Here is a 22010-nt window from a genome sequence, read left to right on the forward strand (position 1 = left end):
ACAACAAGAGCTTTGGGGATGTGTCAAGGGGTCCCCTTGAACTTCTTAGCTGATAAGTGCATGTGGATGCAAAAACTACCAGAAGTTTGGGGAAAGATCTAGAAAGGAGCAGGCAGATAATCCCTGGGAATAGTGGGCAAACTTCATAAAATTCAGGGTATTACATAGTGTACTTAGAAGAGTATGGCCTTAATGTGGGGCACAATTAGTAATTGTGCAAAATTAGCCCTAAAGTCCACTCATGTCTTTGGCCCTAAGCGAACAACACTTAAAAGTAAACCTCAGAAGGAACAAGCTATTTCTAAGTTATTTAATTGTACCTCAAAATAGTTAAGAAATGCCCAAATACCCTGCCCTCAACAAGGACACGACTGGCGATCAATCAGATATTACCAGACAATTCAGAGAAGCATGGGAATACAACCTAGAATGAGGAGAGAACCAATCAGTAGAGAGAGGCCTAGAGATGACACAAGTGGTGGCATTAGTAGACAGGGACATCACAACACATTCCACATGTTCAAGAAGCTAGAAGGAAGCATGGGAATGTTAAGGAAAGGCATAGAAGATGTAAAAGAACACCCAGAGATGAAAAATACACTGGATGGACCATCAGCAAATTAGACACAGTAGAATAAAAGAAGAGTGAGTAACATGTGCTCTGAGCAACTATCCAAACTGAAGCAGAGGGGAAAACAATGGGCAGAGTACCTGTGAGCTGTGGGACTTCAGGCAGCCTGATACAAGTGTAATTGAGCCCTGAGAAGACAGGGGAGGGCAGAAACATATTTGAAAAAATAATAGCCAGAATTTCTTCAAATTCCATTAAAACTCACAGATCCACAAATTTCATTAAAACCCAACAAATCCCACACACAAGAAAGAGGTGGGAGGGGAACCACAGCAGGGACATCATGGGGTAACTGAGAGCAGGAGCAGCCTACCCTAGAGAGCCTCAATCAAAGCAGAGCCTCCAGGACAGACAGGCCTTAACTTAGGCAGAAGTGCAGGGAGGTAAACTTGGGTCTGAGCAGTGAGTCCCGCAGGTAGTAGGAGGATTTAAGAGGTTGTCAGGGAAGAGGAATGCCCACCAAGGAGTGAGGGGCAAAATAAGGCCCAGGGCCCAGTGTATCTAACTTTTCCAAAGATTGTTTCTATCATTCCCTACAGCCTTTTATTTGTTCAAGACGGAGCATTCCTTCTGGTAAAAATGCTCATTCTAACCATGTGTGTCATGGGGGACTCATCATTTTCCACAAGCCCCATCTCCTTGATGGCTGTAACTAGAATAGGAGTTAAGAGCTGCTGTGGCTAGGTCATCCCTCACTCCTCCCCAGGAGTTTTACCGTCAGGAACCGAGCAACTGTCCCTTTTCTGTGACGGAGCTGAAGACTGAGCTGAAGATGGTCTTGGAGCTGAAGATGTGCGCTAGTTGCTGGCAGCCATATATTGCTAAAGTTATGGAGAAAGCTTATTGGGGAGAGTGCAGCCAGCAGAGGGGGCCTAATGGCCTTCCATTGACTGTCACTTGTCCCTGACGCTCTCTGTACTCCCACCCTCACCATAGTTTGGTTATGTGAACATCACCCTGATGGCCTGGGGATGTAGCTGGTAGAGTGCTTTCATAGCCTCCCAAGGCCCTGTGCTCAATCCCCTGTACCACAAGACAATCATGTAAATCACTCCATTTGCCTAAGTCAGTGCGACCAGTGTGATTTACATGGAGGAAATATGGGGGCAATAATCACAGAAATCACCTTCCATTCCCTCTGTCCCCTTAAAATGTTTTTAGCATGGGAAGTCCAGTGAAGGTTTGTTTTTTTGTTGTTGTTATTTTTTGGTACCAAATTTTATTTGAAGGAATGGTACAAATTAAAGAACGTAAGTGGATATTTTGGTACAACTCATAGAAAAGGTGAAGGTAACCCCAAGATGCATGCACTGCCTTGGTGACCAGGGAAGTCAGCCTAAGGTTTTGCTCTCATTATCACTGTCTCCAGGGTGTGCTTGTCAGAGATCCTCTGCCATGCCAGATCCTGGGGCTCCCATCTTCACAAGTTGGTTACATGGTCACCCAATTCTTTGATGGATTTCACCTACTTATTCAGGTCATGAGTCTCAGTGAAATCACACAAGTGGGGGTCATTTTTGTTAGTGGCCAGTTTGTGCAGTTCCAGAAGTGACTGATTCACACTTTTCTTCAAGTGTGAAGCACATTCCTTTGCATTGAGCCCTCTCTCCCGGTCATCACAGTCTGGTTTCTTGATATCCTGAAGGAAGATCCAGCCACCTCGTTGGTTCTGCAGCTTCATCAGTTTCTCATGAGATTGGTGAAGAAAGTATTTGGCAAAGTTCTTCAAAGCCACATCATCACCGGCAAAGTAGTAAGACATGGACAGGCAGACCTAGGAGGCGAGGAGCTCCAGGTTGATCTGGTGGTTGATGGCAGCCTCTGAGTCCTGTTGGTAGTTCTGGTGCACCTGTGGTCCTCATGGCGGGCAACTGAGGAGAGGCGGGGGGCCATGTGGCGCTGGAGTGGCAGGCTGGGGTGGGGGGCCGAGTGCCGGGTTCTGTCCGAGCACTGTTGAAGCAAGAAATCACAGTGACTCTCGGCGAAGAACGTCTCTAGTGAAGTTCGTAATGACTCTCAGATCATAAAAATTGCATGGTCACTTTGAATCACCAATTCCAGAATTAGAGCATCCAATCTCTCATAATAGCAGTAGACAGCTTTCAAGTCAACCAAAGCTGCACTTGCTTCCTCTTTCCCCATTCTGGATTCCACTGATCGGTGCCCAACCCTAGGAAGAAGGGGAGGTCTGCATGTCTTACTCCTTCAGCTCCCCACCAGTTGCTGGCTGCTCTTTCTGACTTCTGGAATTGCTGTGGAAGGGGGAGAGAGAACATGAATAGAAAAACCTAGGATAATGATTGTACCCTTGGGCCTGGTGACTGAAAAGCTGACTTGGGGAGTGCTCTCCTAAGTGTTTTGGAACCCCTGTTCATTTTGGGGACTTCACCTCAGCCTTGCTGCTCACTCCTGCAGCTCCTGGGAATCTAAATGTCTGCTTGCTTGTAGTAGCTAAGGATTTGTCAGCCCTCTAGGCAGATGTTTGGGGAAGAACCTAAAATGACCCTACCCTAACTTGTTCCTACATTCCTTTCCATAGCAGATTCTGGGAGTGTAGCCCAGCCCCAAACACTGCTCTCTCCTGCTGCCACGCAGCCCATCTCTATCCTTAGATTTGCTTAGATTTGTCAGGCAGAAGGCCAGCCCAGGTAACCCACTGTGTCCTCTTACATTAAAGGCCACATGTTAAGCTCCCCTACCAGGCCGGAGTGAGGGACGAGATTAACCAGGTATTCTGCCCTTTGAAGGAGGTGAGGCTCATATGACACGGGCTCTGCCCAAGAAACTTTAAATCCTCTCTTCTCTAACAACTGGTTACTGTTATGTCTCATCTTGGCAGGACCTTTACAGTTATGGAACAAACTTTCCGATATTTCCTTTGGAATTTTACATCTCACTTTGGTGTCTGAAATTGATCACCTTAGAAGCTTAACTTTCTTTTCATACTAGTTTGATAGAGATTTATGACTGTTGTGATCAAGTAATCCTGATAAGAACAGACCACAAATATTTGTTGAGGACCCACTGTGTGCAGCCAGAATCCTGTGTGCTGTCAATCTAGGATGCCTTACAAATAGCCCACTGGCTGAATTCTGCCGAGTCACATTTTGATCTACATAATCTTTAGATTTTTTTTCTTGAATCTACTGTCAGTATGTATAGATTGAGATATTTTATTTTGAAAAAAAAATCCAAAATCTTGATCTAAAAAAAATCAGAAGCTTTGGTAGTGCTAAGCCTGTGCTGCTGCCTGGCATGTTAACTGAGCTGGTAGATTGCCCTTCACAGGACATGCAGCTCCCGTCCTGAGCAGGGGTCTGACAGTAAAGCCAAGCAAGTGGCTATTTAAGAAAGCTACCTTTTTCTTTTTCTTTTTTTTTTTTAACTTGGGGGCACTCGACCACTGAGACTGAGCCACATCCCCAGCCCTATTTTATATTTTATTTAGAGATAGGGTCTCACTGAGCTGCTTAGTTCCTCACTTTTTCTGAGGCTGCCTTTGAACTCTCGATCCTCCTGCCTCAGCCTCCTCAGCCACTGGGATTATAGGTGAGCGCCACCACACCCAGCTACCTTTTTCTTAAATTAAAGAAAAATGGAAAGTTCTTGGTACTCATGTCTCTTAAGAAAAGAGAAATAGAGAGATAGACCAAGAGAGCTATGGAGGGAGCAAAATTTCTGTAGAAATAGTGTTTTTATTTGTTCAATATGCAGTCAGTAAGAGAAAGAAAACTCAAGATGCCATTAGAAAATAAACCATAGATATAATTATGGTTGCTGTGCAGAAGATGTGTGTGGGGGCAATTAATTGACAGACATTTCAACAGAATTATTTAAGACAACAGCAGTCAGTGGTATGAGCTGCTGCAGAGGGTCTTGCATTCTTCTGGTTCCCTCGTTTTTGGCACACCCTTGCTTGATCCTGTGTTGGGAGTTTGCACGAGGGGGAAGGCATTCTCTGGCCTCTTGGGAAGGAATCTGCAGAGCTTGGGGGCACTGTTTGTCAAGGGTCTTGCTCAGGTCTGAGGAGCTACAGCATGATGGCTGCCCCAAGGTGGTTACCACTTGGGTACTAGTGACATGTATTTGGCAAGTTGATGTTTCCTTTTCATCAAAGGAGAAAATATGAGTGTTGAAAGAGTATTAAACTTTGACACTTTTTAAATTTTTTTTTTAATTGAAACTTTTTTGGGATTTCCTTTGAATTTTTAAAAAATTCTTGGTATGTTAAGGAAAGTCTCATCTCTTCGTCTGAATCAGAGCACTGGAATTATTTTGAGGAAAGCTTCACTCGTCCAAGGGAGCTCTCCTAGCATCAAGCTTTCCCCCAAGTTCTGTGTCCTAGTTGGTGTCTTCAAGGGTAAGAAAAGGAAGTCCTCTCCCACTGCAGCCTCGCTGGTTGTGAAAGCTGGGGCTTCAAACTGGCCTTGCAGAATGACCCCTGTGGTATTCGGACATGTAACTTCCCTCTCTTGGCCCTTCCCTGACTACTGAAGGCCGAGTTCCTTGAAAGCCTTGCTGCGTGGCCTTTTCCATCCTAATTTTGTTATTATACTGTTTCATCTTCAGAGTAAGCCAGGCCATTTGAGAACCACATTCATAAGCTACCTTATTTTAATCCATGAGCCAAGGTATAAGAAACACTTCCCAACATTTTCCTGATACAAACATTTTTGAGTTTTGACACAGGGAATTTCCCTTAAGCCTTAGTACTAGAAATAGTGATTTTCCTAACTTATTTTGTGGATGCTGTGACCCAGGAAATCAGTGCTTTGCAGTTAGTGGTAGCTGTGGGAAAACTTGGGGCGCGATCTCTGATCCTGCAACAAGCACACCAGCCTCAGGACATTCACTTTTGGTGTTCTTTCCCCAATTGCATCTTACCATTTTCCATATGCTTATTTCCGCTTTGGCCCACTTTTTAAAAATGTGTCCATACAGTTTTGTAAAACTGTTTCAACCTCACTTTAAAATGAGGCAATAATGTTAAAAAGTCAAAGAGTTGGGCTGGAGTTGTGGCTCAGTGGTAGAGTGCTTGCCCTCCATGTGTAAGGCACTGGGCTCCATCTTCAGCACCACGTCAAAATAAATAAATAAATAAATAAAATAAAGGTTTTGTGTCCATCTACAACTAAAAAAAAATTTTAAGTCCATGCATTATCATCTGTTGTAATTATCTTACTAATTTGTTATTAATTTTTATTTTAAGTTTCCTCTTCATCTAATGAGATCTGCCAGTTCCTTCTGATAACCACAGAGAGAATTGCTGCCATGATTTGAGGACCCGTGGCTGCCACATCTTCCCCCCATAGTTAGTCTTGACTCAGTCAGCCAATTATTGTGCTTAGACCTTAGAGGAAACAGAGATTGCTTCCAACCCTCTTCTCCAGGTTCTAGTTTCACAGTCCACTAAATTTCAGTTTTGAGTACCACATCTATGCAGGAAGGTGATTCTGTATCAGCAATAGGACTGATCAGCCTAGAAGATTTAGGAAATCCATGGCACTGAACCTGGCTCTTCACAAAATAGGTGCTCAGCAGATGTTTTGTGGCTTACATTTAGTTGTGACTTGTGCATTTGGTTATTCTTTGATGCAGTTGAATCATACTTTTCCAAGGGCTGTTTGTCTCCATGGTCTAGGGAGTGCAACCTGTTAATATTGGCAGTAGCTGGACTTCAGTGACATTTTCTGCTTTTCTTTTTCAGAGTATGATCGATTGGGCTTCCTCCTGAAGTTGGACTCTAAACTGTAAGTAGAATGAGGAAATGCCTTGGTTCTGGTAGGCTGTGGGTCTAACCTTAAGGGGTCACCTGTCTCATCCCTGTGTTTGTACGGGGATTCCCTGTGGCCTCTGTCTCCTGGTTGTCAGCGAAACCTCAGCACATTACAGTCTGCAGGGGCCTGGGGAGAATGGGATGGTGGGTGCAAACAAAAGGCCTTAGTTGTGGCTGTCATAGACAGCTCATTTCAGAAGGGGGCCGCTGCCAGGACAGGTGGGCCCCTGGAAGGTGCTTCTCCAGAGTGCAGGACAGTTGAGTTACAAAGAATTTTTGCCACCTGGCGTGCAACACCTTCTATGCTCAGTCCCATCTTCTCCAGCTTCAACTCCTGTCACTCCTGCCACAGGTTAACTTTCTTCCCTTTTCCTGTGTCTTTGTAAGTGGCTTCTTATCTGTGCCTGAAGTTCCCTTTCCTTGCTAGTCCAGTTGGAAAACTCAGAGATCACTTCCTCCCTTCCATTGAATTTTGTACCCCTGTTACCAATTATGTTGCTGTACTGTAATTAACTGTGTAAAGATTATTAATTTATTAAGGACACAGGCTCGGAGCCAGGCAAACCTTGGTTCAGATCCCAGATTGCCATTTATTCTCTTTGTGCTTCAGGGTTAACTACTTAACCACTATGAGCCTCAATTTTGTATAAGATGATGACAACAAATATGTGCTTTATGGGGTGTCGTGGGGTTTTTAGTACAGGCTCTAATCCTTCCAGAATTTTTCCCTTTCCTGGCCTTCTTGGCTTCTCTAGTTCTTATACTGTACAGGTACATAATTGCTAGACGCTCAGTAAGCACTGAATTCTTGGATGGTTGGGTTAGGGTCATGGGTGAATGATTGTACACTTCCCCTTTGACCACCACGCCTGGAGGTAGGCATCTCTTTCCACTCTGTATGTTCATGCTCTGTGTAGACCACTCACATGGTTGATAAAAAATACTTGTAAAGCTATCTTATCACCTCCCATAACTCCTTTTATTGGTTGTCTTTGTGCACTTATGTCCCCTGTCCTGACTGAAGCAGACATCATGGAAGATTAGGGGTCCTTTCCTTTCTTGCATAAGGCCTTATCCACAGCTGCTTCAGATTTCGATGGTCCTACTTACATAAGTTATCAAACCAGGGCCCATTTGACTTTTCCACTGAATTGTCTGGCATCTGGCTCCTTTTCCTGGAATCTGGTTTCTTGGCTCTGGTGCCTCATGCAATGAGTTCAGGCATTGTAAGTCTCCCAGCTTCTACGTCATGGCGAGGGAAGAATGACCTGCTCTTTTTACCAGGCTGGTGGAGAGAGATTAGCTACATGCTAAATCTAGGGAGTAGAGCTTGATTGTGTTAGAAAGCCACCACTTCGCTCTTAGAAAATTCTTAATTTAGTGCTCTGGACAAAAAAACAGATCAAGTAATGATTCTCAAGTAAGTGAAATGACACCAGAATGGAAGAGGTAGTAATTACTAAGTTGAATTACATTGGTGAACAAAGGACATGCTATTGAGGACATGCTAACTGCAGTATTTAAACTGTCTTCAATAGTGGAGGAGGAGGACACTTCTGCCCTGCTGTCCTGACAGAGGAGTGGTACTGAGCAGGCTGTTGTATATCAGGCTGCCTCCATGAGCCTTCTGAGTCAATTGGTTTTTGGCCAAGGAATTGGCTTGGCCCCATTTAACTCACAATCTAAGGTACAAGCTAGAACTTTCCTGCCTCTGGCTGCAAAAAGGCTTTTACAGTCTAGTGCTTTCTTCAGAGGAAAACAGATATCTGAAAAGGGTTTCCATCCTTTTTCAGAGAGAAGTTTCCAAGTTAAGGAATCTGCTTTTGAGGGGCAATTCCTCAGCAAAGTTTAGATTTCCCTTTCTAAGTTTAGATTTGAGATCTTCCAGTCTCTCTCAGAGAAACTGGATTGGAATTCTGCCTCTGCTGCTTAGTATTATATGACCTTAGGTAATTCATTTTAGCTTTCCGAATTCCAATTTTCATTAATGAAAGATATAGGTATCTAACACTTTCTATAGTTTTATGAAGAATAAAAGAAAGGGTTTTATAAACTATGAATAAATAGATGTAAGGATTTCTATTTATCTTTTTTGGGGGGAGGGTACCTGGGTTTGAATTCAGGGGGTACTCAACCACTGAACCACATCCCCAGTCCTATTTTGTATTTCATTTAGAGACAGGGTCTCACCGGGTTGCTTAGTGCCTCCCTGTTGTTGAGGCTGGCTTTGAACTTGCAATCCTCCTGTCTCAGCCTCTCGAGACCCTGGGATTACCGGCATGTGCCACTGCACACAGCTTCTATTTATCTTGATTGGGATTTATTTAGCTTTTTAAATTTCTTCTTTTTATTTATATATGACAATAGAGTCTATTTTGACATATTTATATAAACATGGAGTATATCTTATTCTAATTAGGATCCCAGTCTTGTGGATGTACACAATGCCAAGATTCACTGTGGTGTATTCATACACATACATAGAAAAATTATGTCAGATTCATCCCACTGTCTTTCCTGTTCCTATCCCCACTCCCTTTCATTCAGTGGATTTGTCTAATCCACTGAATTTATTTAGTTTCTTGAATGTGAGAACTTATATCTTCTGAAAAATTTTTAGGATTCTGTCTTCAAATATTACCTCTGCCCTATTCTCTACTCCTCTTCAAGAACTCTGATTAAACTTAAGGCTGGGTGCAGTGGCACACACCTGTAATCCCAGTGTCTCCAGAGGCTGAGGCAGGAGGATCTTGAATTCAAAGCCAGCCTCAGCAACTTAGCAAGGCCCTAAGCAACTTAATGAGTCTCTGTCTCTAAATAGATATTAAAATGGGCTGGGGATGTGACTCAGTGGTTAAGTGTCTTTGGGTTCAATTCCTAGTACCACAAAAAAAAAAAGTAAATAAATAAAATAAAATAAAAACCCTTTCTATACTCAACCGTAACGCAAAGGACTTAGTGTAAAGATGAACAAAAACTCAACCTGAACCCCCTAGGCGGGACTACAGGAACTATAACCACAGCTCTGAGTGAATTAGGGTAAACAGTTAATTAAACAAAACCACTTGATACTTGTTTCCAGGGTTCCCATCGTTCAGGTGATCTAGGGAATGCTCCATGAGTAGCATTGAAGACATTCCGGACTTGGTAGTGCCTTTAAGTACATGGCAGAAACAAATGCAAATCCTCTTTTAAAAAAAGATGTGAATACCTCACAAATAACTGTTCAAGAAAATGAGCAGCTTATAGTAAAACATAACTCACAAGAAAATGAGATTTCATTAGTGAGAACCATGAAAAACTACAGACAACAAAGGAGAACTCACAAAGATTTCTGAAATTGAAATTAGTTTATAGAACAATTACATATACTATCAAGAAATAAAAAACTAAACTATGTGCATAAAAAGTCAAATATTAGATTTTAAAAATAATGAGCTTCTAGAATTGAAAAATGTAATGACCCAAATTAAACATGCAATAGGAGGGTTTAATAGTAGATTAGATATAACTGAAGATAGGGTTAGTGAACTGGAAGATAAGTCACAAGAAATTAAAACAGGGGTTGACAAACCTCCTCTGTAAAGAGCCAGATGCTGAATATTGTAGGATTTGGGGCTTTGTTGTCTCTGTTACAGCCATTCAGCTCTGCAGTTGAAACATGAATGCATCCGTAGACAATATGTAGACAAATGAGAAAGGCTGTATTCCAATACAACTACGTATGGACACTAAAATTTTAATTTCATATAATTTTGTGTCATAAAATATTAGGCTTCTTTTCTTTTTCTTTTTTTTCCCCCTAGGAGGTTGTCATACAAAGAAATGGGTGGTGTGTTGGTTTTGGCCCATAAGGTGTAATTGGCTTACCTCTCATTGAGCATGTAGCATAGCTGCATCTGTATGAAAAATCATTTTCTCACCTTAGTGAGGTGTTTTCTTTTCTTGAAGCCCTGTATTAAAGGGCTTACTACCTTTAAATACCTTTTTTGGGGGCTGGGGATATAGCACAGTGGGTAGAGTGCTTGCCTTGCAAGTATAAGGCCCTGGGTTTAATCCCCAGCACCACCAAAAAAAAAAAAAAAAAAAAAAAAACTTTTTGGCTTGTGATATTCCAAAAGTCATGAAAATAGATATTTTTCACCTTCATTACATCCTTTTCATTATGTCATTTTGGAATAAATAGATTGCTTTTTCTGAAATAAGTAGATTTGTTTGTGTTTCCTTTGAGAATCCTCTGCTGCTTGTAATTACATAAAATCTCTCGTGTGTGCCCCAAAAACTATTCAGGAATACTCATGTGCAAAAGCATGTCTTCTAACTCAGGAAGGCAGGGTTTTTTTTGTTTGTTTGTTTTTTTGATGGTTAAACATGTACTGCAAACACACACACAGACACACGCATGCTGTGGAATGAGACATGGATTTTAGGCCCAGTTCCACTTCTTACTGTCTCTGCACTTGAGCATTATTTAACCACTAGGTCTCAGTTTCCCACTTTAGAGTGGTCATAAGAGACTGAACCTGTCCTGTATCTTTTATCTGGTCAACTGGGAAAGATATAGTCCAAAAATGGGACCTGGGCTCGGTTTGCCACCTGCTCCATATCCCATATTCTATTTCTTCATTCATTCATTTAGCAAATATTTCTTGAGTACCAACTATGTTTTGTATATGGAATTAACTTGAAAATTCTAAGTCATATGCATAGCCTTTTAAGCTTGATTGGTTAGGACTCTTGTGAACTAAAGTCTTAGTGAATGGGGAGGGAGTAAATGGAAACATCAAGGGACAGAAAGGGGTAGTATTGCTGAGTAGCATGAGCAACAATCAGATTTCTTTTTTTTTTTTTTTTTTTAAGTTCTGAGGATGGGACCCAGGCTTCATGCATGCCAGGTACTCACTCTACCACTGAGCTGCATCATCAGCCCCTTGTTTTTTTATAAGATGACATATTGGTGATTGGATGCATTCGTGGAGTATAAAGAGCATGCCAGTGACCACAAGGTGCAAGGGTATGGATGAAGGAGCAGCTCATGTTACAGAGGGCTGCAGAAATGGTGTTTTCAGAGGAGACCCATGTTGCTATGAAAGCAGAAAATGAAAGAAATATTCACTGAAGAAGCTGGAAAAAGAAGGGAACAGGGCTTCATGGAACATGATGGAAAGTCAAAGTGAGGGCAAGGGAGAGAAAAGTAGATCGGTCTAAGAAGCAGCAAAGAACAGTGACTTGGGATGAAGAAACTGACAAGGATATAGTTGGGGGAGGTGCACCAAAATAACCAAGGTGCGAGGCTTGTGAGGTGGTGGGCATAACTGGCCTCAAGATAACCCAAGAGTTGATCCTGTCTTCCTCGAGGGCCGGGCCCTCAGGTTCATTAGGGCATACTGCTACAGCCTGACTGGTTGATACTTCCAGGGATTCAAGTCTGGTCCCTTGGGAGACTCTAAAAGGGGCCGTCTGTGGTCCCAGTCAAAGTTGGAGGTCCTGGGGAATGTTTTGGAGCTAAAGGCTCCTGCCCTAACAGCATTCCTCATTCATTCAGCAAATTTTTTGAGTAACTCCCAAGCATCAGGCAATATTCTGTGCTCTGCGTATATGCCAGTGAACACCACAGTCAGTAAACAAAAAGTATTATAATAAGTGCTGTGGAAGAAAATGAAGCAAGATGAGGAAATGCTGTTGCGATTGCAAGTTTAAGTGTGATGGTCAGAGTAGGACTCATTGAGAAGGTGACGTGTGAGCAAAGACTCAAAGGAAGTGAGGGGGTTAGCCCTGTCCCTTTCTGGAGGCAGAGCATTCCAGACAGAACCCCAAGGAAATTTCATTCTCTGGAGGAATATGACACTCTGATCCAGGAATGTGCCCATTGTTCCAAGGGAGAGGGGCCATCTGGACTCCTTGAAGGAACCAGATCATGGCGTTCATGGTTCCTGAGCTGATGCATGCCTTCCAGGAGCCGATTTGATTAATGAAGTTTTTCTCTTTCAGCTGGGTGTGGGTAGCTACTCTGTGCTCTGGGGAAGGTCCTGTCTGCTGCCACAGTGTGGTGTTTTATAGTCACCAGGTGTGCAAGAGCAAAGGGACTTTAATAGCTCAGTGTAATTTCATAAGGAATTTGCTATGACACAAAGACATGAAAGCCCAAACCATCAACTTTTAACCCCCAGAGCCCTGTGAAAACCAGGCCAGTTGCGAAAGGCCTATAAACATGGGCCTGTCTAAAATACAGCTGGAGAAAGCTGAGTGTAGTCACACACACCTGTAATTGCAGCCACTCAGGAGGCTGGGGCAGGAGAATCACACGTTCAAGCCAGCCTGGATAATGTAGTGAGACCCTGTCTCAAAATAAAATACAGCTGTATGTGAACATATTAATTCCAGACAGCCTGCTAAGTTCCTTATGGCTGCAAGGGAGAAGTATTCATTGAGCACCTACTATATGCCTAATGCCATTGTAGGTGCTTTATATGTTAATTCTTCCTCACAACAGTTCCTTCAATGATTTTATTCAGCTTCATCTGCATGCTGATGACTCCCAGATTTGCATCAAGTCCAGTTCTCTTTCCCCAGACTCCAGACTCATTTTTCCAATTGCTAGAACCAAATTCCAGATTTACATCCCTGCTTCCCAGAATCTTTCCTATCCCAGAAATGGCAACTTCTTCCTTCCAGTTGCTTGAGCCAGAAACTTTAATATCATTTCTTGGACCCTGAAATTTAATCACCAGCAAATTTTTTTGACTTACCTTACATACAGGATCTCTTGATCCAAACTCTTCTCCCTACCTCCAGACCATCACCCTGTCCAAACAGCTGTCATCTCCCACCTCATCACCGCTCTTCCAGCTGGTCTCTCTGCTTGCTTCCTATGGTCCACTATTAGCTTTCTGCCATTGTGACTAAATACCTGAGAAAATCACTAGAAGGAGGAAACATTTATTATTTTGGTTCATAGTTTCAGAGGTTTCAGTTTATGGTTTCTTGCACCTGTTGCTTTAGACCTGGGGAAAGGCAGAACAACATGGTGGGGAGTGCATAGTGAAGCAATGCTGCTCACCTCATGGTGGCAGGGAAACAAGGAAAAAGAGGAAGGAGCCAGGGTTCCATTATGCCTTCACGGACACACCCCCAAAGACCCAGCTTCCTCCCATTAGGCTCCACTTCCAAAAGGTTCCACCATCTTTCAACAGCACCATCAGCAGGGGACCAAGCCTTCAACACCTGGCATTTGAAGGATATTTAAGATCCAAACTGTAACATCCATTTCCACACAGAAGCCAAGATGATCCAGTTAAAATGCAAGATAGATCATATCACTCTTTTGATCAGAACCCTCCAGTGGCTCATTTCTCTTAGATCTTTAGAGTCCTCACCAAGGACCTACATGGTCTAGACCCTGACTTTCTTACTACTTTCCTTTTTGACTTTTATTCATTCTGGACTCCATACTTGGGTGCCTCACATACTCCAAGCCCACTCCTGCCTCAGACCTGTGGATTTGCTCATTTCTTTGTCTGGAATACTCTTCCCCAGATAACTGGCATTCAGAGGACATTTATTCAGAGGCAGTCACTCCCTCACCTTTTCAGATCTTAGTTAAAATGCTACCTTGTTAGTAAAGTTTCCCTGCCCATCCCATTTTAAATTGTCATCCAGACCCTTGTGGGCATTCCCTAATCCCCTTTGCTGTATCATTTCCTCTGGTGTGTGTATCGCTGTCAGATGCTGCACACATTTTGCTTCTTGTTTATTGTCTTGCCTCCCCCCACTCAAGGGAGGCCAGCGGGGCACCTGTTTTATTCTGTTATTTCCTAGCACCTGTTACTGAGTAATTACTCAATAAGTATTTATTGCATAGATGAATGAATTGATGGACAACTCTGCAAAGTATATTGCATTTAAATGCATTTTAACAAATGAGAAGGTGACTGTAGAAGGGATGCATAGCTTACATGTGTTCACAGAACTACACAGAAGCAAGCCAGTATTTGAATCCTCCTCTGCCAGCTCCAGACTTCTTCTCCCACTAGTCAACATTGCTTCCTATTTTTTTTTTTTTTTTCCAAATTCACAGTTTCATCCTAAGTTTGAACAACTACACTGTAGACTTTATAAGGGCAAAATGCCCTGCTCAGATGTTTTCACAATTCCTAATATAGTGTTTGTGGTGTACAGTAAACTTTCAGTAAATGTTTTTTAAGGCATTTGAGGACATAAGGAAGAGAGTATAAGAGATTATAGTGCCAGCCTTTAATGAGAAATCCCAGATCCTCCAAGTATCGATTCTGGAAGAGTTTTAGGGAGTGGGAAGGATGACTCTGAATTCACCATCTCTTGGAGGGTCTCTTACTTCAAGATTGCTGCCACCATCACATGACTCCAGGGAGCACAATTTCTCTTTAATGCTTTTAAGAGAGGGGAGAAAAGTTGGTCATAAAGAGAACTAAAATATATATTCATTCACTAAAGATTGAAAGAGGATAACAGAAATAAACCCCAAAAGTATAAGAAACCCAGAGAAGTGGCCTGGCTTACAAAATGTATAATTTCTATATTATTTTAACTCTTTTGATTGACATATAATTGTGCATCTTTATGGGATACAGTGTGATGTTTTGTTACATTTAAATATTGTGTATTGATCACCTCACTACTCAAACATTTATTGTTTCTTTTTTGGTACCAGGGATTGAACCCAGGAGTGCTTAACCACTGAGCCACATCCCTAGCTCACTCTTTATTTTTTTATCATTTCTTTGTGATGAGAACATTCATCATCCTCTTTGCCAACTACATTTAATTATGTGATGCAATATTGTTAGCTGCAAGGGCCCCCTGAGAGTACAGCACCAGAACTTATTCCTCCAATCTGGCTGTGACTTTGTGCCCATTAACCAGTCTCTCTCCATTCCCCACCCTGCCTTCCCCGCCTCTGGTGAACCACTCCACTCTCTACTTCTTTGAACTCAACCTGTTTAGATTCCATATGTGAGTGAAGTCATACAGTCAAAATGCAGAACTAACTCTTCTGTAGCAAGTGTGATCCAGAGTCATTCTTATTTATAACAGGAGAGAATAGCATTGCAGGATTTGGCTGGATTTCTTGCTTCATAACTGCTAGCCTGTTTCACAGCATACTGTTCAAAGACTTCCTCTTAGACATCTTGATACCTATGTGACCAAGACCCAAAGAGCCAAATTCCCACTTTACAGCTCCTGGGTCTCTCTCTCTCTGCACAGTTGATCTTGACCTTGACTATGTATTGGAATTACCTGGGGAGTTTAAAAATTACTGATAACCTGCATCCCACCCCTTAGAGATTTTGAAGTCACTGAGCAAGGGTGTAACATGGGCATTGGAATTTTTTAAACTCCCCAGGTAAGTGTAATACGCATCCAAATTGTAACCATGCTTTAATAAAAGACTCCATTTCCTGTCTGATTAACTCCCCATTTCTCCAGGTGATTAATACCAGGAATAAATGTGTCTGCACATAGGATTTATCTGTATGCAATGATTTGCACATGGGACCTCACCACCCATAGATTCTGGTTTAGTTGGACAGGAATCAGACTCAGATACCTTTATGTTTAATAGTTCCCCCAGATGAGTCATTAATAATGTGCTAGGATCAAGAACTATGGGGTTATAGCCTTCAAGCCTGTCACAATATCCATATCTGAATATAACATAATAACTCCTGCAGAATACCCTAACAGTTATGTCAGAATAGTGGAATTGTGAGTACTTTTCTTTTGATTACAAGTATTGTCCTTATGATACCTTTACAATGAAAAACTACATTTAGATATTTCTTTTTTTCTGTAATTTTTCTCAAACTTTCATTATTTTCAAAAATCCATTTTTAGTTTATTTTGGCTAGCCAACCTTTGACTTTCTTCATGTTCTTTTAAAATCCTAACCAACTGAAGTTTCCTATATAATTGATTGACTTATTTATATATTCCTTAACTATAATTGAAATAAATACATATGTAAAGATATAATATCTGTCTTTACTATACTCCGAAAGGACCAACAGTTCTGAGGGTAGAACATGGTGAGTATGGAGTGATGGGTAGAAACCAAATCATGTGGGGCTTTAGAGGTAACAGGAAAAGGTTGGATGTGGTAGCACATACCTGTGATCCCACCAACTTGGGAGGCCGAGGGAGGAGGATTGTAAGTTCAGGGCCAGCCTCAGCAACTTAGACCCTATCTCACAATAAAATATAGAAAGGATGGGGGGTTGTAGCTCAGTGGTAAAGCACCCCTGGGTTCAATCCCCAGTACTAAAAGGAAAAGAGGGTAGGAGGAGATAACAGGAAAAAGGCTGGGCTTTATCTTAAAGGCAAAAGGTAACCTTGAAGGATTTTAGCAGATAAATAACAATCAGTTTTGAACCTTAAGAAAATGACATTGACTGCAGGAAGGTAGATGAATTAGAGAAGGGCAATAGTGAAAAAGGAAAGAGTACTGAGGAGTAGAAATCCATAGAGAAAATCAGAAAAACCAAAAGGTGGTTCTTTCAAAGAAGGTATCAGTAAAATTGATAAGTCTCTACCCAGGATGAAAGAGAGAGAGAGAGGGAGAAGATAAAAATTACTAATAGGAGAAATGAAAAAGAGCTCATCACTGTTAATCTATCGTTGATAAAAGTACAATTAAGGAAATTGGGAACAACTTTACTCTCACAAGTTTGATAATTTAGATGAAATGGACCAATTGCTTGAAAGACACAAGTTACTAAAACTCACACAAGGAGAAGTAAATAATCTGAATAATACAATAGCTACTAAAGAAGTTGAATCAATAATTAATAACCTGCTAGCACATAAAACACCACGCCCAGATGGTTTCTCTGGTAGAGTCTGTTAAATTCAAAGGGAAAAACTATCAATTTTCTACCATCTCTTCCGGAAAATAGGAAGGAGCACTTCCTAATTCATTTGATGAGGCCAGCATTACCCCAAAATCAAAACCACATAAAGACATGAGAAAGGAAAATTACAACTAGTATCTCTCACAAAAATATTACAGAAATCCCCAAGGAGGCAGATGCAGTGGTACATACCCAATCCCAGCAGCTGTGGGACTGAGGCAGGAAAATCTCAAGTTCAAAGCTAGCCTCAGCAAAAGCAAGGCACTAAACAACTCAGTGAGACCCTGTCTCTAAATGAAATATAAAATAAGGCTGGGGATGTGGCTCATGGTCCAGTGTCCCTGAGTTCAATCCCCAGTACACAAACAAACAAACAAACAAACTTGGGACTCAATCTAACAAAAGAAGTCAAAGTCCTCTACAGGGAAAACTACTAAACACCAAAGAAAGAAATTGAGGAAGACCTTAGAAGATGGGAAGATTTCCCATGTTCTTGAATAGGCAGAATGAATCTTGTCAAAATGGCCATACTACCAAAAGTGCTATACAGATTCAAGGCAGTTCCCATCAAAATTCCAGTGACATTCTTCATAGAAATAGAAAAAGCAGTCATGAATTTCATTTGGAAAAATAAGAGACCCAGAATAGCCAAAGCAATCCTTAGTAAAAAGAGCGAAGCAGGAGGCATCACAATACCAGACCTTAAATTTTACTAAAGAGCAATAATAACAAAAGGAACATGGTATTGGCACCAAAACAGGCGTAAAGATCAATGGAACAGAATAGATGACACACCCACATAAATACAGTTATCTCATACTAGACAAAGGTGCCATAAACATACATTGGAGAAAATGGTGCTGGGAAAACTGGAAATCCATATGTAGTAGAATGAAATTTTAACCCCTGTCTCTCACCCTGCATAAAACTGAACTCAAAGTAGACCAAAGACCTAGAAATTAGACCAGAAACCCTGAACCTATTAGAAAAAAATATAGGTCCAACAATTCCAACATATCAGCTTAGGAACTGACTTCCTTAACAGGACTCCTAAAGTGCAAGAAGTAAAATTAAAAAATCAATATATGGGATGGCATCAAACAAAAAAGCTTCCTCATAGCAAAGGAAATGATCAAGACTGTGAAGAGAGAGCCGACAGAATGGGAGAAAATCTTTACCACCCGCACCTCAGATAGGGTATTATTCCAGGATTATACAAAGAACTCAAAAACTTAACGCCAAAAAACAAAAAAAAAAAAAAAAACAAAAAAAAAACCCCAGTCAATAAATGGGCAAAAGAACTGAACAGACACTTCTCAAAACAAGAAATTTGAATGATCAACAAATACATGAGAAAATGTTCAACATCTCTAGCAACTAGAGCAATGCAAATTAAAACTGCACTGAGGTTTCTTCTCACTCCAGTCAGAAAGGCATTTATCAGGAATATAAGTAACAATAAATGTTGGTGAGGTTGTGGGGGAAAGGATACACTCATAAATTGTTGGTGGGACTAAAAATTGGACTAGAAATGGAACCACTATTCACCCAGCTACCCCACTCCTCAGTATATAACCAAAAGTTTTAAAATCAGCATATTATAGTGATGCAGCCACATCAATATTTATTGCAGCACAATTCACAATAGTTAAGCTATAGAGCCAACCTAGGGGCCCTTCAACAGATGAATGGATAAAGAAATCGTGGTGTATGTACACAGTGGAGTATTACTCAGCCACTGAGAAGAATGACTTTATGACATTTACCAATGAATGGATGGATCTGGAGAATATCATGCTAATTGAAATAAGACCATCCAAGAAAAGCAAAAGTGAAATATTTTCTCTCACATGTATAAACTAATCCACAATGCAGGGGGATAGAAGTTCAGTAGATTAGATAAAGGGAAGGAAGGGAGGATAGGGAAAAAAAAGACAGTAGAATGAATCTGACATAATTTTCCTATGTACACATATGAATACACCACATTGAGTCTCACTACTGTGTACACTGTGATTCTGCTGTGTCAGTAGAGTTTCACTGATGTAGCAAATGTACTATCCTGATGGGAGGTACTGATAATGGGAGAGGCTATTTATGTGTGGGGGCAGAGGATATATAGGAAGTCCCTTTACCTTATCCTAAATTCATCTGTGAACCTAAACTATCCTAAAAAAGTATGTCTTTAATAAAAACAAAAAATTTTAAAAATATTCTGTACTCTGTAAATCATCATTTTAAATGTTTTAAAAAGCTACAGATTATAATAAGGAAGAATATTAATCTTAATATTCAGATGGACTTTGTATTGGTTTTTCTCCCTTGATTTTATAAAGTCAAATGAAAATTTCAAAGAATAAACAAAAAATTTTGGAATAGAGATTCTTCAGTTGACCTAACTGAAAAGAAATGCCAGTAGTTGTTTAGACAGTCTGTTCAAGCTACATAAGAAATACAAATGTGTTTTCATTGAAATTTATTTACGTGAGTACTTAATGTTTGAGTTTTAACTTGTAATTGAAATTGATTAATATTAAATAAAACTCACTATTAAAAGCAAAAGAGAGAGAGAGAGAGAGAGAGAGAGAGAGAATGACTAAAACCAGCCACAAAACACCTAATAAAGAACTTGTATCCAAAACATACTAAGAACTCTTAAACTCAACAATAAGAAAACAACTAACCCAATTTAAAAATGGGCAAAAGATCTGAACAGACGCCTTACCAAAAAACAGGTACAGATGATAAATAAGTGTATGAAAAGGTACTTACATCATATGTCACTAGGGAAGTACAAATTAAAACAGCAGTGGGATACTGTCTTATCACACATCTCTTGAATGGCAATAGAAAGAAAACCAACAATCTCGAGTGCTGACAAGGAGATGGAGCAGTAGGAATTCTCTTTTATTGCCAGTGGGAATGCCGAATATTCTGGCTACTTCAGCACCATATGGCAGCATCTTCTGAAGCTAAACATGGTCTGATCAGATATTGTGGCCACCACCCTCCAAAGTTTCTATCCAGTTGAGTTGAAAACTTAGATCCATACAGAAACCATACTTGAACATTTATCAGCTTTATTCATAATTGCCCACAACTGGAAGCAACCAAGACTTTATCAGTAGGAGTCTGGATAAAAAAATTGTGGTACATCCAGATAATGGAATGTTATTCAGCACTAAAAAGAAGTGAGCCACCAATGCTTACAGTGATATAGAGAAGCCCTAAATGCAGAACTAATTGAAAGAAGCCAGTCTCAGAGGCTACCTACTGTATGATTCCAATATGACATTCTGGAAAGGACAGAACTATGAAGACTAAAAAGATCAGTGATTCAGTAGCTTAGCTATGGAACCAACTTAGATGCCCTTCAACAGATGAATGGATAAAGCAAATGGTATATATACACAATGGAATATTACTCAACCATAAAGAAGAATAAAATTATGGTATTTGCTGACAAATGGATGAAACTGGAGACTATCATGCTAAGTCAAATAAGCCAATCCAAAAAACCAAAGGCCAAATGTTCTCTTTGATATACGGATGCTAACTCAATAAGGGGTGGGGAGGAGAAGTTCATTGAATTAGACAAGGGGGAATGAAAGGAAGGGAGCAGGACTGGGAACAGGAAAGCCAGTAGAATGAATTGGAAGTTACTTTCCTATGCTCATGTATGAATACACGACCAGTGAAACTCCACGTCATGTGCAACCTCAAGAGTGGAATCCTAGTTAGAGTAAGTTATACTCCATGTATATATAATATGTCAAAATTATTTCACACTCTACTGTCATGTATATCTAAAAAGAACAAATTTTTAAAAGTTTGATAATTCATAAAAAGATCAGTGGTTGTCAGGTAGAAGGGAGAAGGGGAGAAGGACGTATAGGTTTATTATGTATTTGTCAAAAATCCATAGATTGTTATAACACAGTCAACCGTAATGTAAATTGTGAACTTCAGATAATTACAGTTTATCAGTAGTGTTTCATTAATTATCATAAATGTGCCACACTAATACAAGATGTTAATTATAAGAGAAAATGTGGGGAAGGGGCAGGAGATATATAGGAGCTATATACTCTTTACTTAAATTTTCTGAATATCTAAAACTCTTCCAAAAAATGAAGTGATTAATTTAAAAAACCACCGCCCCTCCTAATCAAGGGCTTTGAAACTAAAGAGAGAGAGAGAGAGAGAGAAGAAAGTGTGTTGGTTTTTAAAAATAAGGATGAGGGTATAGATTACTGGTACAGATATGCTTAGGGTACATGAGACCCTGTGTGAATCCCCAGCACTAAAATAAATAAAATAAAATAAATGAGCAACAACCAAAGGCTTTGAAATCAGAAAGACCTATAGTCATATTTTCTTCCTGCTGCTTTCCAGATGAGCTTCTGTAATTTCTTGTTTATAAAATGGGAATGATAATATCTGTCACACAGAATTGTCTGAGGACTAACAATAATATAAAAAAAGAAAACCAAAAACCCTGATATTGCTCAGGATCATTGATTACATTGATTACATTCCTTCACTTTCTATTATTTTGTTGCCAAAACATCTCTGACAGGCAACTTTGCTTCCTCTCCGTGTCCACTATTCTTTGATCTTGGCCTCCTCCTCTCTCGGCTTGGTGCACATCACTCTTCTGCATACACATCCTTCAGTGGCTCCCCATTGGAAGTTCAGACTCCGTCCTGAGAGCAGG

General features: G+C 40.6%; 1 protein-coding gene and 1 pseudogene across 5 annotated transcripts in view; one reads left to right on the plus strand and one right to left on the minus strand.

Annotated features, from left to right (window-relative positions):
• ST3GAL3 (ST3 beta-galactoside alpha-2,3-sialyltransferase 3) overlaps positions 1–22010 on the plus strand; it is a 171217-nt gene that overhangs the window by 67877 nt on the left and 81330 nt on the right. For all 4 annotated transcript variants that reach the window (XM_079151928.1, XM_079151930.1, XM_079151927.1 and 1 more), the window contains one exon: positions 6339–6381. In XM_079151928.1, coding sequence (XP_079008054.1) covers positions 6339–6381 — 43 coding nt within the window. The remainder of the gene's footprint in view (positions 1–6338; positions 6382–22010) is intronic.
• On the minus strand, positions 592–2773 carry LOC306653853 (ferritin heavy chain-like; annotated as a pseudogene). Its single transcript has 2 exons — positions 2684–2773; positions 592–2480 (listed from the first exon to the last, which is right to left on the minus strand). The product of its transcript is annotated as a ferritin heavy chain-like (transcript).

Source organism: Sciurus vulgaris, assembly GCF_902686455.1.
Source record: "Sciurus vulgaris genome assembly, chromosome: 1".
Lineage (NCBI taxonomy): Eukaryota > Metazoa > Chordata > Mammalia > Rodentia > Sciuridae > Sciurus > Sciurus vulgaris.